Source organism: Nelumbo lutea, chromosome 1, assembly GCF_056320005.1.
Source record: "Nelumbo lutea isolate HS-2025 chromosome 1, American lotus-T2T, whole genome shotgun sequence".
NCBI lineage: Eukaryota > Viridiplantae > Streptophyta > Magnoliopsida > Proteales > Nelumbonaceae > Nelumbo > Nelumbo lutea.
The window spans coordinates 174,658,761-174,676,552 of NC_142684.1; the positions used below are offsets into that span (position 1 = coordinate 174,658,761).

Genomic DNA, 17,792 nt, shown 5'->3' on the forward strand with positions numbered 1-17,792 from the left:
TCATTGCTAAATAGGTGGAGACTACCGCACATAGGACGTGCATAATGGGGCGACCTACTATAGCATTCTAAGGGGAGGGAGTTGCGACCATCAAAAACTTACTCGAACCTCGTGATATTCAGCCACGTGCCGGCCATGCGCCCGAGAGGTCTGACCTCCTCGCCGCTAAAGTCTACCAATGGTGTCTTTTGGCTTTAAGTCATTTTTCTGTTGTCGAATATGTCATTGAACAGTATATCTGTCAAACTACCCAAGTCCACCAAGATCGCTTTTGACTTCAAATTCGTTAAACCTTAGTTTTATTAGCAGAGCGTCAGAATCCCCCACACGAAGTCGCTTTGGCGGGTTCTCCGCTTCGTTTTATAGATCAAAGACTGACGTTCGTTCGGCCGAAGTACACCCCACGATGATGGACCCACCACCCCGCGGATCAGTCTCTCCTCGAGCATCTGTCGTGGCAACTCATCGCGGAAATTCCTGCACGTGCCGGTGATTGCAATTGGGCAACACAGTTCTATTCAAACTCATCTCTATCAAGTACTATATTTATTATTTTCCTCTTTTCCATCATGATATTCAACTATTTATTATTTTAACATGGACGCTTTGCTAGCTGCATGCACACACCACACCAGACTCTACAACCCCATCAACCCAAAACACACCAAAATAACGTATATAAACATATATAACACCCCAAAACACATTCACAGGTTTCTTCTTGAGCCCAACAGAAGCGACAAAGTACAAGTGAAGACCATTATCTCTGCAGATCGATCGACTGTAATATATTTTCCATATCAGGCGTTCACTATCATTCCACCTGCAACATGTACAGATACAAGATTCAAGTGATGATGAACAGTACTGAACAGAGTCCTATATATCCTATGCAATAACTAAATTATATATATGATGAGTACTTACCATTAGGATGGACAACCTGACCGGTGATGTAAGAGGAATCGGTGTGAGAGGCAAGAAAGACATAGGAAGGTGCAATCTCATAGGGTTGGCCTGCTCTGCCCATCGGTACTTGTGTCCCAAATTGTGAGGTCTCCTGCTCCTGGCTAACCGACGCCGGTATAAGCGGAGTCCAAACGGGGCCCGGCGCAACCCCGTTGACACGGATCCCCTTTTGTACCAGCTGCAGGGCTAAACCCCTTGTGAAGGCCACGATGGCCCCTTTGGTGGCTGTGTAGTCCAGCATATCAGCGTTTCCCTTGTACGCATTCACCGACGTGGTGTTAATGATGCTGCTCCCTTGCCTCATGTGCTTCAAAGCATGCCTGACCATGAAGAAATGGGCGAAGATGTTGGTCCTGAAAACCCTCTCCAGCCGCTCCTCACCGATCTCCTCTACTGAGTTGGCCTTGTGCTGCTCCGCAGCATTATTAACCAGTATGTCGATCCTCCCATAGGCGTTTACCACCTCCTCCACTACTCGCTTGCAGTTGTGGTCGTAGCCCAGGTCGGCCGCTAAGGCCATGGGATTCTTGCTGCTGGCGTCCCCGGCGTTGGCTTGTTTTATCAACTGCAGGGTGTCGTCTGCGTCCTTGTCCTCTTGACCCTTCACATAGGTGAAGGCCACGGTCGCACCCTCTAGCGCGAAGCAGTGGCACACAGCCCTCCCTATGCCCGATTCTCCACCCGTCACTAGTGCCACCTTCCCCTGTATGTCAAATATGAATTATTAATTTATTATTATTATATGTAATGCAACATTAATGCATATGCATTTGCATGTATGATCCTCTGAAACAGAGAAAGTACACGGAGCTTGTTAGAGGGCTTGTATTCATGGCTTGTGGAATTAGGGATGGGGTCCATGACATGCTCCTTCCCTGGTTGCCTGTCCTGCTTCTGGGGCTGGAATTGTTGCCCGCCGGACGCCATTATTATCTCGATCGAATGCTTTTTTGGGTACTGAAGATACCGGCCGGAAATGTTACACGAACCGCTGCAGGAAAGGACGTTGTCTGATAAAAGAGTGTGATAATAATAGGAACTCCGAGCAATGTCCCCTGAGGAAAAGATGGCGCGAGAGAACATGATCATCGACATGGGGTTGACAGCTTTCATTGTTAATTTGTTATGGAGCGAAGCCGTCCGCTTCTTATCTCCACGTATCAACTGCATGGACTTACGTGTCAAGTTGCATGCAGCTGGCCGGCCCCTACACGTCATTGAATAAGACAACCTTGGTAATTATTTAGGAATAGAGCTGTTGTTGATAATCCCCATCGTGTCCGTGGGCCTTCAAATTCCTGAGCACAGTGTCCACTAATCCTCCTCCACTCGGCTGATTGATCAGTGAAGGGGAATGGCACAGGATTAGGAGGTTAGACGTACCGATTATGAATTGAAGTCATCCGTAACAAGAGTTTCTAATTCAGCCATGTGTACAAGTTTTTGTCTCCAACTAATCCGCCCCTGGCCCGGCAAGCCTTCGTTTAATAATGTGGCTGCAAACAATGGTGGGTGGTCCCTCAGATCTATAGTCTAAACTCTAAACCATCATCAACGCCTACCAAAAGAACAAGATTCTTTTTGACTCGTTAATTCTGCTAAAGGCCCATCCTCCTTCGAGTTATTTATCACAGTTTGGGTCAAATAATAAGAATTTAATTGAATGTGGTTATAATTGCATTATTATTTGTGCATTTCCTATTTCCTATTTTCAATAAGTTACCTTCATTTATTTATTAGATAAGACTAATAAGACAATGGTCGTTTTAATCATAAAAAAACATTATTAAAAGGGGTGATGGATATTGATGAGGGCGGATCCGGCCTTTTGATAACTAGGTAGTTCGAGAAGTTCGGGCAGTTCGGTAGAGCTTGCTATAGCTTGCCACTTACAGACAGTTCGGCATGGTTCGTTACAGGTAGTTTGATATAGCTCGGGGAGCTCGATATAGTTAGGGCAGCTCGGCATAGGCAATTCACCATAGGGAGCTGGCCACTCTGTAGGCAGCTTGGCGTCTTACAAAGAGATCGTCACTTAGGGGCAGCTCGACACTTACAGGAAGCTCGACATAGGCAGCTCACCACAGGCAGCTGGCCACTCCACAGGCAGTCTGACGTCTTACGAAGAGCTCGCCACTTAGGGGCAGCTCGACACTTACAGGTAGCTTGCCACAGGCAGCTGGCCACTCCGCAGGCAGCCTGGCATCTTACGAAGAGCTCGCCACTTAGAGGCAGCTCGCCACTTAAGGGTAGCTCGGCGTATCGCAGGAAGATCTCCTGCCTGACAACCGTACCTGATAGATCCGGAAACCTGTGCCCACGTCTCTCGCTTGGCGGTGCCGTGCCTGCCAGTCCTAAGAGTTGTCCCTTGATTGGCAGAGCCGTACTCTACAACAATCGCCTGCACCCGCCACCTCAGCTCTGGCAGTAATGGATGCGGCAGAGAGATAGAGGCGGTTATGCCTGACTTGACAGAGGTTGTTACGTCTGATTTGATAGGACACCACTTTATAAGGACTCCAACCCCCAAAGACAAGGGGGGAGAGAATGAAAAAATGGAGGTAATCCCTGCTCTCTAGCTCTCTCATTTCTCTCCAAGCTCCCTACAATCCGAGTGCTAACTTAGGCATCAGAGAGTCCTCGTCGAGAAAATACCCCGGGGTCCTCTGATTCAGTTCTCGCAGGTTCCTCAGCTCCCGCCGCCTACAAATAGGAGGAAAAGATGGAGTTCTCGCAAGTCCTTCAGCTCCTGCTGCCTTGGAGGCTTATGACGAAGAGACGAATGATGACGAGCTCCGTATCAACCTAGACCTGGTGGAAGAAGTACGAGACTTGGCATACATCCGTATTGCAGCTTACCAACAGAGAGTAGCTCGGTACTATAACGCCAGGGTCGAAAAGGGACACTTCCGCGTCGGCAACTTGGTTCTTTGGAAGGTTATGGTACCTGAGCCCGGCGTTGGTAAGCTTGGACCGAATTGGAAAGGTCCATACCGAGTAAGACGGGAATTTGAGGAAGGTACGTACGAACTCGAGATTCTAGAAGGGAAGCAAGTACATCGAGCGTGGAACATTGGCAACCTAAGAAGATATTACTTGTGATCACCGAATTGAAGAGAAGACTATGAGTCACTCCTAGAAGCCCAAGGGCTATGATGCCGAGCTGACATAAGACCTCGACACTATGATAAGTCCTAGTTGCCTCCTCGGCATAGGCAGATAAGTCCCGGTTGCCTCTTCGGCATGGGCAGATAAGTCCCAGTCGCCTCCTAGTCGCCTCTTCGTTATAGGCAGACAAGTCCTAGTCACCTCTTCGGCATAGGCAAACCAGTTCTCATGCCTGAGGCATAGATAGTTCGGGTCCAAACCCTACTATGTCTAACCCACCTCGGCATATAACAACAGGTTGATTCCATTTGAAGTCAAGCCCGATGGCTCGACACTAAGGGATAACCGACACTTAAGAGAGTAGCTTGTGTGCAGACAGGTCTGGTATATACCCTATAGTGTCTGCCCACTTCGGTGCACAACGATGCGAAGCTATCCCTATCAGTAGTCCAGCTTGTTAGCTTGACAACTCAGGATAACCAACACTTGGAAAAAATCTACTCCTATTTTTGGTTTAGTTCGCCAGTTCGGGAGTTTTTTACACTTAGAAAGTTTCTTGCACAGAGATAGCCAAAATACTTGTATTTCATTAATGTAAAGTTTTGAGTATAAAAAAAAAAAGAAAAAAGAGACTTTCACTATGAACCGAGCTCAGAGGCTTGGGGTATACATCATAAAGGATCAAGAAAAGAGGCTTCTAATCACTTCGCGACTCCTCACCCTTGTTGGAGGCTTCGGCAGGAGGATCCGTCTCCATGCGGCTCTCGCTAGCACCCGTCTCCTCATCATCATCGGACTAGTTGCCACATGCCATAGTGAAAGTTTTATAATTTAACTTTCACTAAATGAAATATTGATTGGAAACTAATAATAGTATTAATTATAATTACTTATAATAATAATGCAAATAATTAACACTAAATATATAATTATATTTATATTAATATGAATTAATATAAATATAAAATGGTTAAATCACAATTAATAATTAAAATTATTAAAATACTTATTAATTATCATTATTATAAGGAATTAATTATCAATAAGTAATTATAATCAGAAATAATTATTTGTAATAATAATTAATTATAATTCTTGATAATAGTAATATAATTAAATTAATTAATATAATAGTATTAATTATAATTACTGATAATAATAATATAATTAATTATTTCATGTAAATGTCTGAATTATAATTTCTGATAATAATTATAATATAAATAATTAACATTAAATATTTATTTAAAAAATATATAAAATGAGTTAATATAAATATAAAATGATTATTTACGAAATATTATGTACCTTTATGAAAATCGATGTTAATTATGATTCCAAAATAATAATTAACAATATTATCAATAAATAATTAATAGCAGCAATTAAGTATTAGCAGTAATTATTATAAGAAATTAATTCAGTGAGTAATTATTATTAGTAATTAATAGGTGTAATTAATTAATTAGCATTAATTTAGTAATTAACAGTAATTTATTAGCATGTCGAATTAATAACTTCCTAATTAATGAAACCGGTTTGATTTTAATTTAATTAAACCGTAAGTAATTAATTCAGTGAATAATTATTATTAGTAATTAATAATGGAATTAATTAATTAGATAGCATTAATTAGTATTAGTTTAGTAATTAATAGTAATTAATTAGCATGTTGAATTAATAACTTCCTAATTAATGAAACCGGTTTGATCTTAATTGAATTAAACCGGGTTTGCAACTCAATTAATGAACCGGGCCGAATCATTTTATTAAAGGAGTCAAAGTATAATCAATTAATAACCCGACCCGACTATCCAAAAACCTTCACCGACATTAAAATCATCCACTCGTTAGAGCAACAAACACAGAGGCCATTGCATATTACATCGATAGTCCAAATATTGTGGTTTATCACCCATTTGGACATAAAAACATGTAAAAAATATAAAAAGCAAAAGATAAAATAAATGGAAGAAAGCACCACTACAGTAGAGTTTCTATGAGATTACAGTAGAGCGGAAAAATATTTTTAAACATCATGTCTTTTTTTATTGTAGGAGGAGAAAGCACTACATCGCCGTTGGTCGTCGATGGTTTCTAAACAGGATGAAGATTTAAATAAAAATGAACTACAAAACTGAAAATGCATTGACTAAAGCATAACTCTTGAATAGAAATTAAACAAAGCAAACCTTAATAGCGTCAACTAACTTCTCAAACATTAATAAAATACAAAGCATGATAAATTAAATAACTTGATAGAATCGGTTTCTCTGAGATTGTAGGCTTGTATGAATTACAGACATAATTCAGTTGAATCTTCTTTGAAGTTGAAGACTATTCTTAATGTTATGAATTGCAGATACAGTTAGGTTGAAGCTTCTCTGAAGTTGAAGACTGTTCTAAATGTGAATAAAGATTTGAACTTCAGTTACATGACATCTAAATGGAGAAGAAACATGGATTGTTAGGAGATGATACACTAACCGAATGAAAGTTAGCTGAACTTCTCTGAGTTGCAGATTTCTTTTAGTTGCAAAGCTCTGTACATATTAATTTGCATATTTATTGCTATTTCATGAGTCTTCTATTCCTTCAAATTCTCTCAATTTTTCAGTTTCCTTTTTTTTAGGAAAGGATTGTGAGTAGGATCTTCCCAATTCACACGACCATGCATTGTGATGGGCTCAATTATTGATGTTAGTGGGTTCTATTCTTGAAAGACCACTACTCAGAAATAGACACATGTCTAATTTGTTTTAGAGTTTGGAAGGATAGGTGTCTAAATGTAGGAGGGCCATGTGTTTGACTAAGGAAGGCTTTGGCCTGAAAACCTTCCTTTATATGTTTTTCATTTTGTTTTGCAACTGTGGTGATACTGCTCTTCTTACCTTACCCATGGTTTTCAAAACTGGACCGGACCGGATGGTTAGACCAGAAAAACCGGGAATTGGTCACCTGATCGGTTCCGTTTTCCCCCTAAAACTGTTGATTTTGGTTAAAGAACCGTTAAACCGGGCGATTAACCGTTCGGACAGTTTCAATCATTTTTTATTTTTTTATTTTTAAATTTTTTTCTATTTTTTTGTCAGAACAGGCCGAGCATTCAATTCGAACGATCGGATCATTTAACCTGATAACCAGACCCCTGACCGGTTTGGTCTTTGGGTCGATTTAAAAAACCATGACCTTACCAATAGGGGGGAAGGGGTCTTAGACTTTTCATTACCGGATAGGCTTTACAAAAGAGGGGTGGTTTAGGTGATCATAGCACACGTCTTGAACTGTATCTTTTTTTATTTATGTGATAAAGCCTCTTGAGACACCGTCTGAATTGGTTTGGTAAAGCCCGTCTTTCATTTACCGGGGCGAGAGGAATGGGTTCTAGAGGGGGTTCGCACTTAGTTGCCCCCCAGAAACGTCCCACACATTTTATGCGCGCCGCGTGTCTGAGGACACACGCATTAAGATGGCTCGTGCGGACCTCAATTTGACGTCCGTTTGCAAAAAGGGTTTAATCCCTTACTCTCGGTATTCTTCTTCCATTCTACTGCCGAACTGAAACCTTGGCTTCCCCTTCCATAGCCCACCAGAGATCAACTCTTTCGAGTTCCACCGATCGATGCCGACTAGCATTAGGGGTGTCAATTGGACTGATTTAGTCCAATTCGGTATAGTCTAATGTGAGTTCATTACAAATGGATATGGTTCAATCCAGTCCAGTAAATATTTTGGACCATTATAGACCGGTCCAGAGACTGCCCAATCTATTCAAATTCATGTTAATTTAGATTGATTTCAACTCAAACCTGGTCCATTGACACCTATCTTCTTATCTTCTATCAATGGACCAAATATTGATTCAACCAATATAAATTCATTACGGATGGACCAGGTTCAATCCAATATTTTATATTGGTCCTCCAATCCATCCAAATTCAATAGTCTTATTAGTCCGTCCAAATGAATTTTGGTTTGAACGGAGTCCAATCCAAAACCGGTCCGTTGACACCCATAACGACCACACCGAAATCCGTCGGAGTCGGAGCCTATTTCTTGTTGAATTTGAGCTCAAAGTGAGACCCACTTTTTAGAAGAAGTAGGACGGTGACTTAAAGCAGACGTGTCTCATCTTCGTAAGCCAACCAAAAAGGTCCAAAACAAGAGGCCAAGACCGAGAGACAGCTTTATATACAATACAATTCAACTGATCATTTAATCCATGGAAACCATAGCAACTCTCTTCATCCATCTCCCAAGGAAAAGCAGCACTAAGCTAAACATGTTCTCACTTTCAGACATGCCTTCAGTGTCAACGATGCTATCAGCCTACGCCTCCTTGGCCGCTTCCACCATGCTCATTCGGTCGGTGGCCAACAACTTCATACCCCATCAGCTCCAACACTACATTTTCTCTGGCCTCCGCTACCTCTTCTCCCCTCGGCCTTCTCAGCTCACTCTCATCTTCGAAGAATTCAGTGGGATCACCCGCAATCAAGTCTATGAGGCAGCCGAGTTGTACCACCAAGATCACCCCCTCGATCGAACGTCTAAAGGTGTGCAGGCCCCAGAGAAAAGAACCTCGCCATCACAATAGAGAAAGGCGAAGAGGTCGTGGATGCCTTCAAAGGAGTCGAGCTCAAATGGAGTTTCGTTTGCTCTGATAACGAGAGGACTGGCAGCACGGAGCGATACTTTGAGCTCAGACTCAACAAGAAATATAGAGAGAAGGTGCTGGATTTTTACTTGCCATTTGTGTTAAGCAACTCGAAGGCACTCAAGGAGGTGTATGGGGATCAATCAATCTCGACCCACTCCCCTGTTTGAACAGTATGAACAAAACAGGGGAGTTGGTTTCAGCTCTGCTACTGGTGAAAATCGGCTGAAAGAGTGCAACGTACCTCCGGTAAATGAATATTCCGGAATGGTCGTCGGTATCAAGCCATCAACCGGTGGAACTCGAAGCCCACTCCGGCGGGTTTCAGATCTCAGAATGTTAGAAGATGAATGAGAAAAAACAACAACAAAAAAAAAAGATAGGAAATGAGAAAAACTTACGGAATACGTACTTCCTGCCGGTATGGTCGTCGGCATCGATCGGCGACACTCGAAAAGTTCATCTCCGGTGGTGGGCTATGAAAGGGGTGCAAAGGTTTTCGTTTGGCAGTAGAATGGGAGAAGAATACCAAGGAACCTTTTTGGGCGAGATGGAATTAACGGAGTATTTGCAAACGAACGTCAAATGGAGGCCGCACGAGCCATTTTAGTGTGCGTGCCTGAGGACACGCGGCACGCATAAAATGTGTGGGACGTTTTTTGGGGCAACTATGTGGGGGGCAGATGCGAACCCCTATTTGAAAGGTAAAAGTGCCTTTTTATTTGAATCTGTAGAATATCGTAACAGGCTGGAAGGTATTTTAAGTCCATTTCTAAGCTTTAGGGTATGTTTAAGTCTTATCCTCTTTTTGTTTGTTAAGGTCGTTTATGCTTGTCTCATTTTGGTGAAAGTAACGAATGTTTTTTTTTTACATTTGTGTTTCAGCTTTATATCCTTTTTTTTTTACATTCGCCCACAGAGAGAGAATAAAAGGAAATAAACGAGGAAACAAACAGAGTTGTGAACACAGATTCTGGTAACTAGAACCAACGATGACAATCAAATTCCAATGACTCCAAGACCTGAGAGGCCGTACCATTTTTGGGTTCTAACTCTCGTGTCATTGCCATCAAAGTTGCCATTTGGGTTTGGAAGTCTGTCTTACTTCTTTTGGTCGTGTGATTAATATCTGCTTCAATCCATTTGGGTTCAATCGATTGGCCTAATCTTTCAGATTGTGAATATCAAAATGAATGTGGAGGAGATGAACTATGAAGTGAAGCATTTGCTGCAACAGTAGCTAAAAATTCTTTTAAATATTTAAGTTGCTGGGTTCAGAGGAAGCTCTGCATTTTGAGAATGGCCAGAAAGGATTCGAGGAAAACTTGTCAAGTTGCCTAGACAAAAAGCATTTGTTAGGACAATCGAAGACAGGAAGTGGTTGATTATGAATCATCCTTTTTTTTCTAATTTTAATTCAAGGAAAAAAAAAAAAATATATATATATATATATATATATAAAGCCAATAACGTAATATAATTTTTTGCCACTCCTTAAATGTTTGGAATTTCATTGTTGAATTTCTGAGATATCTAGACTAATGAGAGGATTTTCTCTTCTCGTATGGAGAGAGAGAGAGAGAGAGAGGTACACTGGCTGATTGATTGTTCCCTGTTTGGGCAAAAGGTTGAAGATAATAAACAGTGCCTCTCATCCAATCAGAGCTTTGAAAGTAAATAATTGAGATGACGTGGCATGTTTGTATTGGAGGATATATGCTAATGGTTGTGGACCAAAGGGTCTATAGGATGTGAATTCAATGGCATATACTGGAATAAGTAATAATAAATAACTGAGGTTTGGTTCAAGGTTTAAAATTTCGATACGAGCGCGTATCATATCATATCATGGCTTCACGATATGCCTTTTTAAAAGGGTTTCAGGAATCACTTTTTTTAATAAAAAAATATGCTTAAAATTTTGCCCAAAAAGTAAACTTAAAAAAAAAAAAAAAAACTAAAAGAATATAAAAGCACATTTTAAATACCGATAGGCCCTTGCCGATATCCAAATTTTAAACCTTGATTTGGGTTATGTGCACAAACGATTCCTAAAAAGAGTACCAGTGTACCAAACACAACGATATAACTACCAATCTACTTGAGCTTAAGGGGTGATGTTAGGTGGGCCGTACTAATAATACACCAGTGGGTGGGGCTGTAATTGGTGCTTAGAAAGAAAATCTGTAGTCCTGATTTAGTTGATAAACAGTTCATGTATCATGGCTCAAAGAAAACCAGTCCAAATTTCCTGCAAAACAATTATAGGCATCATCTATAACCACTGATCAATAAGCAACTGATCTAAAGTTTAACTGTAACTACAAGGACAAAATGATTTGGTGTGACTACGTCAAGATAAAACAGACTCTTCATCATCTACATCAAGTATTCAAGTCAGCACCATTGATTTTTTTTTTTTCTCAGCCCTGATGATGGCCTTTTTATCTACTATTGACCTTGCCCGTAGAATTTAATTAATTCAGTTACTCTTTCTGTTGAAGAGGAGAAATCAATATTCAACAAAGCTAGAAGGTTAAATTAGTAATTTAAAGAGGTTTACACAAAACAATAAAAGGGGGAAAATTTTAAATATACAAACAGGAAAGAAAAAAAAGATAGCAACAACAGCACATCATCTGTCGTTTTTTGACATTCACCGCCATATCTTACTTTGATTTAGTGCCATCCTTTGTAAGAAGTCAGGGGGAACCATTGAAACGGATCTCAACACCTTTACCACCAATTCCAGCTATCAAGCATTGGAACCCGCATGATTCTAGGTCAGCAATTACTTTATCCACAACAGATGTTGCTAACACTGATTCATGTTGTCAAGGATCCCATCACTGAACACTGAACCTCAAAAGCACTTCAATAGCTCAAAAACAAGAGTAACAGTCAGAACAACGTCGAGGAAATGTACCACCTTGTGAGAATTGAACTTAATTGTGAAATGTTGCTAGACCACTCTGTTTAGAGATGGTTGACTGCACCAACATCTCAATGAACTGAGGATCTGACTAATTAGTCCTAATATTTAATTCCTCATATGGAGGGGATGGTCAATTTTGTATACTCTTCGTCATATATGTATAATATAGCTATAGTTGCAACCACAAATTTTCATGGTAGATCTACCAATAAAGCAACATATTTCAACTTTATTAATTTTTCCAATATAATTTTTGTCATACTAATTCCCTGTATCATGAGAATTGTTTCAATCCATACACCAAAGATATCAACCAAGGTACTAGAGTAATTTCCTAGAACATTTGGCTAAGCCTCCCACTTAGAAAAGGGGCTAAATAAATTTTAATTCAAAATAAGAATATATATATAGATTTGTGCGGGTCCTACTCTAGCTATAAAATTATGTTTTTTACTATTTTATGTTTGAAGATTATCTCATATCCTTTAATAAGAAATTAAATCTAATTTGGTTTTCTAACCCAAATAAGAAAACAGAACAAAGGTTTTCAAGACATTACACTGGTCTGAAAATCAAGCCTAATTTAATCTCCTAAAACAGATCAAAAACCCTATGTGCTTCAAGACTTACCACATGGATAATGGGTCCCAAACAAAATACGTATGTACAATTCCCCTATACAGTACGGTATCATTAATTGGATCAACTCAAACTAGACCTTATCTCAACTTTCAACTATATGGGGTTGGCTACATGAATCCTGCTCCGGCATTCTGCTCTAATCAGTTCCATATCCATTAACTTATGGGCCCTTAAATCATCTTTAACTACTTCAACCATTCAACCCATGTCCATTTTGGTCTGCCTCTATCTCTTCTAGACCCTTCAACTTGGGTCATTAACTAGTTGTAATTAAACAAAAGGTTTAGTGGTTAATTCATCTCAATACGAACCAATATGATCCACAAACCTTCCACTTGGCATATTTGGGGCCTAAACAGACCACAGATGTACATATCAAAGCAACACACTACAGGCAAGTCCATGACAATATTGACCTTTGCTTATTATTCCTACCTCAATTTCTGTTTATCAAAGTCATTCATGGTCCATTCATCTCTGAACCATTAAAATTAATACTTTCATTCATGGTCCTAACAAACTCAGCACATTAAATGCAGATGCATCAAAATAGGATGCAGTATTATGTTAATCACAGAAGAAACCCAGTTAACCCTAATATTGGAATCATATTGGACTTGGAAACTAGTTAATAAAATGCCTGCATCTTCACAGTTGTAATTACAAAGTATATAAATAGAGAAAGAATGTTAGCAAAAGAGCAGTATGCAATATACTAAGATGGTCTAAGTTAGGTTCTATCTTATGGCATTTATATAGAAGACAAAAATGAAAAATTAGCAGAAATGAAAATCATAAAGTGACCGTAGTAAATACTGTAAGATTGGATACGTGTAGGTAACAATGTCAGAACACAGCCTCCACCCCCAGCCCCTGTAAGCTTCGAAGTTAATTTGTACTTCAAAGTTGTCTGGAGCACAGTTCCTATAGAAGCATGGCCGACCCCCATGCACTGGAGAAGTCCCTGATTCATTTCCATTAACTCTTCTAGTTTTGCTTCCTTTTCAGTTATAGCCAGATCATCAGGAGCAGGTGACTGGATAATAACAGATAATTCCCTGCTGATAGAGTCGACAGCAGAAAACACTGAAGCCATGGCATCTGGATGCCTTAAGGTCCTCTCTGAAACACCAGAAACCAATGCCTTTGTGTTCCTTCCAACCCTTGTATTAGTAATGAGCATCCTGAGAGGTAAAGTGGGCTTGATGCAACTCAGATTACCCAATTTGAATGTAATCATGTTTCCTGTTATATAGACTCCAATTACAATTAATCTTCAAAAACAGAAATCCTCTTGCAATGGCAACTTAAAGAAATACTACAGTAGTAATACAATGAAATTGATGAGAAAAATAAACAGAATGTCTGAAACAATTATAACAGAGTACTTTTTTTATGTTTTTTTATTAGTAACAGACAGAACTTACTACTTTATTAACTATAGGAAGTAATGATGCATTTGTTTCTGTCTTAGGAGAACAGAGAGAGAGAGAGAGGAAGTTTTTAAACAGAAAAGGATCACTAGAAGAAGATAAATTAAATTCATTTTAAACTTCTAAGAAAAATCACATACCAAATGTGCTTACGGTGTTGTCAATTCCAGATGGTTTGCCATGAATTATTTTTTCACCCTCAAAGGCCCATCTGTTTACCAATTCAAGATCGGTCTCAGAAAATGTTAACCATCCTTGGTGGTTGAGATCCAAACTTACAGCACCAGAAAGTGCAAGCAATGCAGCAGAAAGTGCAACACAAAATGCAGCTGATGAACCCAAGCCCGCACCAAAAGGAAGATCAGATGTGACAATCACTATTGCAGGCTTACAACTGACAAATAAAAGGAACCAGCTCAAAATGATCATTATAGTTAGAAGAGAACATTAGAAGCTGGGAACACATTTAACTCATGGGAAGCTTAAGTCTACAAATACCCTAGGATTGAGGCATATAGCCAAAGGAATGCAGAAACTCCAGCAGCAAGTCCTGCATTTGCCTCTGGAATATCCTGTTCCTCAACAAGAGCAGCAATCAATTTCATGAATTGTGGTGAGCATGCTGTTGGTGATGAAGAAGAAGGAGTACTCAGCTCAGGAAGTGCTTCTCTGATTCTTCCAACTGGCCAAGAAAAGTCTAATTCTACATCCTTGAGCTGAAGTGTAAGTAACCTGTCACCATTCTCTGCAGAAAATAAATATGCTTCCATAAAATGCACAAAAACAGCATGCCAAAGTGATCAGTGCATGTATGGTTGATGAATGTATCATCATCTTCTCCAATACAAAACGAAAGAAAACAGCTCAAAATAAGATGGTCCAAGAAGTTGGTAAGTGGTGATATAAATTTTACAATTATAACCAAAGACAATCGGTTAATAGCCAGTTTGTACAGTTGGTCATTAAATATAAACACATTATGTATGTGGAATTTGTACAGTTGGTCATTATTTCATTATGAACCGTCATCTACTTCATTGATATGAGGAATCTTTGCAGTTTCTCTGGTATCAATAGGTCCATTACTTTTTTCCCTTTTCTGGCAAAAGCTTAGGTGATTTGAAAATCAATGAAATTGATTAGGCTCCATGTGATAATTTTGGTATACAACTTAGATGACTTGTATTTTTCTTAGGTTTTCTTTTTATAAACACTTCTATAAGAATTCAAATAGGATACATTCAAGATGAATATGAAAAAATGAAAACTTTCTGCATGGCTGTAATGCAGAAAATTAGGACACTTTGCAACCAAGGTCATTCAAGATGAATTTGGCAACTTGAAAATCATTTACAATTTAGCGCAGCAAATAGGGAAATCTTGCAACCAATTCTCTAATTCTCATCAATCCAATGTGCTTAACTATGACTAGTTCTAAAAGTATCTAGCAACCATGCTTAATAGATGAAAGTTCTTGAAGGAACAGCTTCAAAGTGGTCTTGTTAGGATCTATAATCATTCTTCTAGAGAAGTTTGTCATGTGAAAAAATTGATCCGAGTTTCATAAATTGATCCTCTCCTGCCTGCCAATGTTATGAGCAGTTCTAAAAGTATTTCTAACAACATTGACTAAGACATTTAAAATCCTTGAAGGAAGAGCGTCAAAGAAATTCGTTGTTCGGATATAAAATTCTTTCTTTAATGTAGCTTCTCATGTGAAGAGTTCATAGACCCTTCCCTTCTTGGTAAACGTAACTCGTCATTTTCGTTTAGGTACTATTATGAAGTCTTGTTGCTGCAATTCATCCCATCGTCTTCATAATATCTAGGAAGGGCATCTCTCGTATCCATCCACATCAATCAAACTTAGACAACTAAAAAAACGATACCTTCTCTCTCTAGTAACAACATCGAAAATAGGAACTCTCATTTATGAATCACAATCAGATAAAGATAACATACACACAGGAAGAACGGGGGAGGGGGAGAAGAGGGAATCAAAACTTGTGTTTCTGGACGAACAAAAATGAGAACGATTCAGAATGAATAGGAATTATGTAATTCTGATAAAAAAACCATCATCAATCTCCGGTCATAACCAAATGCTAAGAGTTTCCTGACATTAAACCATCCATGAAACCCGAAGCAGCCAAAAATACAGTGTGTATTAAACCGATATCTAATAGGTAAACATTTCCATTTCCACTTGCATAAACAGATCGAAGAACAAGCAGAAAAGGAAAAGAAAAACACATGCAGGCATAAGACAATAAGAGAAATTTGAAGCTGAAACTTCATACCGTGATCATCAAAAATCCGTAAATTAACTTGAGTGTAGAGATTAATTGAAGCAGCGATGGCGGTCGATCCGTGGACGACGGCGTGTTCGCCGGAAAGTATAATTTTACCGGGAGCTCGAGCTGTGGCTTCCATTATTGTTGTCTTCTCTTCCTGTGATCTTTGTCTCTGTCAGAGTTTCTAACAGTGTCAAGTATAAAAGAGGGGAAAAAGAATCTTCGACTTCGACGCCAAGGTCGAGAAGGCTTTCAACAGAAATGCCAGATGCGCGTATTCTCACGTCTCCTTTGTTCTGGTAGAATGCGTATTCTCACTTCTAAGCGCTCTCACGCACTCGGTCACGGGCCACGGTCTCGGAAGTGAGGTTTTGTCGTGTTCATGTTGGTGCTGTTTGTGGACCAGCCTTATGTTGCCAGCTCAACAAATTACTCCGTATCTGTTGCTTACATAGTTGGATGCATTCTTTGATGTTGCAATGAACGGGATTTATTCCTCAGAGCGCACCTCACACCGACCTTAAAGCACATTCCACCATGTATAGGCTCCGTTCGGAAAGACTACAAATATAAAAAAGACAAGGTTTTGCGCTTTACCATATTTATATTTGTATTCCTTTCAAATCGAGCTTAGCAATATAATAACAAAGGCAAATTTTTGAAAATACAGGTTTAGAAAATTGATTAAGGTAGTGTTTGGGAACACTTATAGGATCACACATTAAGTGGTTTTTAAGTATGGGTGTTTGGTAAAAAAGTGTGAAAAAGTATATTTTTTTAAGTATTTCATTAAAAAATGACTTCAAATTATTTTTTAAGTACTTTTTGAAGTATTTCTGGAAAAAACAAGATGAACCAATCCCTGATAATTTTTTATAATACCTAAAATAACCCTGTGAGGGTTATACCTCCGTCTCCATTCATTCGAACCTCAAACCCAAGTAATGGGGCACTAGTTGTAGGTCCATCGGCGATGAAGAACAGTGGTCAGCGGACCTATCGTTTGGCCTCTTTCTTCTATGTTCTGAAGTTTTTTTATCATTTAATCGTTTTTTTTTTTGGTTTTTTTCTAACTTAAACTCCCTATTTTTTGTAGATTTACACTTGTGAACTCTCTTATTTGAAAGGCAAAAAAAAAGCTCGATTAAAGAAGTAGAAGAGTCGATATGAGATATTGTTGTTGTTCTGTTGTTCACTTGTTCCTCTTCTTCCCCATCTCCCTCCATCTCTCATTTCTGCTTGTTTTATAGGAAGAAAGAAATGATCTCTGAGATCATCTCGAGGAGTTATAGTTGTTACCATTAAATATGACAAGACCTTCAGAGGAAATAAATGGATGGAAATTTACTAACGGTTGACTGGTTTTATGTTAGGTGCAAAAAATGGGTCAGAATTAATAGTGCTGCGTCTGCCCTGTTGATAGAGGTGCAGGAAAGGTCGACATAATTAATTTTCTAGTTCCACTAAAGGGTTTTGTTTGATATACTGGAATTTCAATAACCTTGCAAAAAGAAGTTGACAATCCGAAAATTTCTACCAACTTACGGTAATAGCAAGAAATAAATACAAGTAGCAAACCCTTACCTACATCTAAAGATTGCTTTGGCTGCTGAAGAAAAAAATAATTATATGGCCTTTCGAAGAGCTTCAGAAGTAGAGGAACCCTTCCTTCAAAGGAAAACACATTTCCGTTAATGGGTTTGCATTGACTTACAGCAAATGGGTAAAAGAAATTTTGTTCTGCATTCATTAGT

The 17,792-nt window shown here is 39.1% G+C and overlaps 2 protein-coding genes and 1 long non-coding RNA gene across 4 annotated transcripts; all 3 read right to left on the reverse strand.

Moving 5' to 3' along the window:
* Positions 1 to 512: 512 nt before the first annotated feature.
* LOC148879327 (glucose and ribitol dehydrogenase-like) lies at positions 513 to 2,086 on the reverse strand. The gene is made up of 3 exons (XM_088960841.1): positions 1,774 to 2,086; positions 928 to 1,672; positions 513 to 823 (listed from the first exon to the last, which is right to left on the reverse strand). Exons 1-3 carry the CDS (start codon positions 2,080 to 2,082, stop codon positions 801 to 803), a joined length of 1,077 nt encoding a protein of 358 aa, XP_088816967.1. The 5' UTR covers positions 2,083 to 2,086; the 3' UTR covers positions 513 to 800.
* Positions 2,087 to 8,195: 6,109 nt separating this feature from the next.
* Positions 8,196 to 10,033, reverse strand: LOC148879328 (uncharacterized). Of its 2 annotated transcripts, none has more exons than XR_016105553.1 (2): positions 9,147 to 10,033; positions 8,196 to 9,046 (listed from the first exon to the last, which is right to left on the reverse strand). It is a non-coding gene; the product is annotated as an uncharacterized LOC148879328 (long non-coding RNA). The 2 variants fall into 2 exon arrangements; XR_016105552.1 differs by having other exon boundaries at positions 9,136 to 10,033.
* A 1,219-nt stretch (positions 10,034 to 11,252) lies between these two features.
* Positions 11,253 to 16,501, reverse strand: LOC148879329 (mevalonate kinase-like). Its single transcript, XM_088960842.1, has 5 exons — positions 16,045 to 16,501; positions 14,243 to 14,489; positions 13,885 to 14,138; positions 13,143 to 13,556; positions 11,253 to 11,555 (listed from the first exon to the last, which is right to left on the reverse strand). The coding sequence occupies exons 1-5, from the start codon at positions 16,175 to 16,177 to the stop codon at positions 11,437 to 11,439; spliced, it is 1,167 nt and encodes a 388-aa protein (XP_088816968.1). The 5' UTR covers positions 16,178 to 16,501; the 3' UTR covers positions 11,253 to 11,436.
* Positions 16,502 to 17,792: the final 1,291 nt, after the last annotated feature.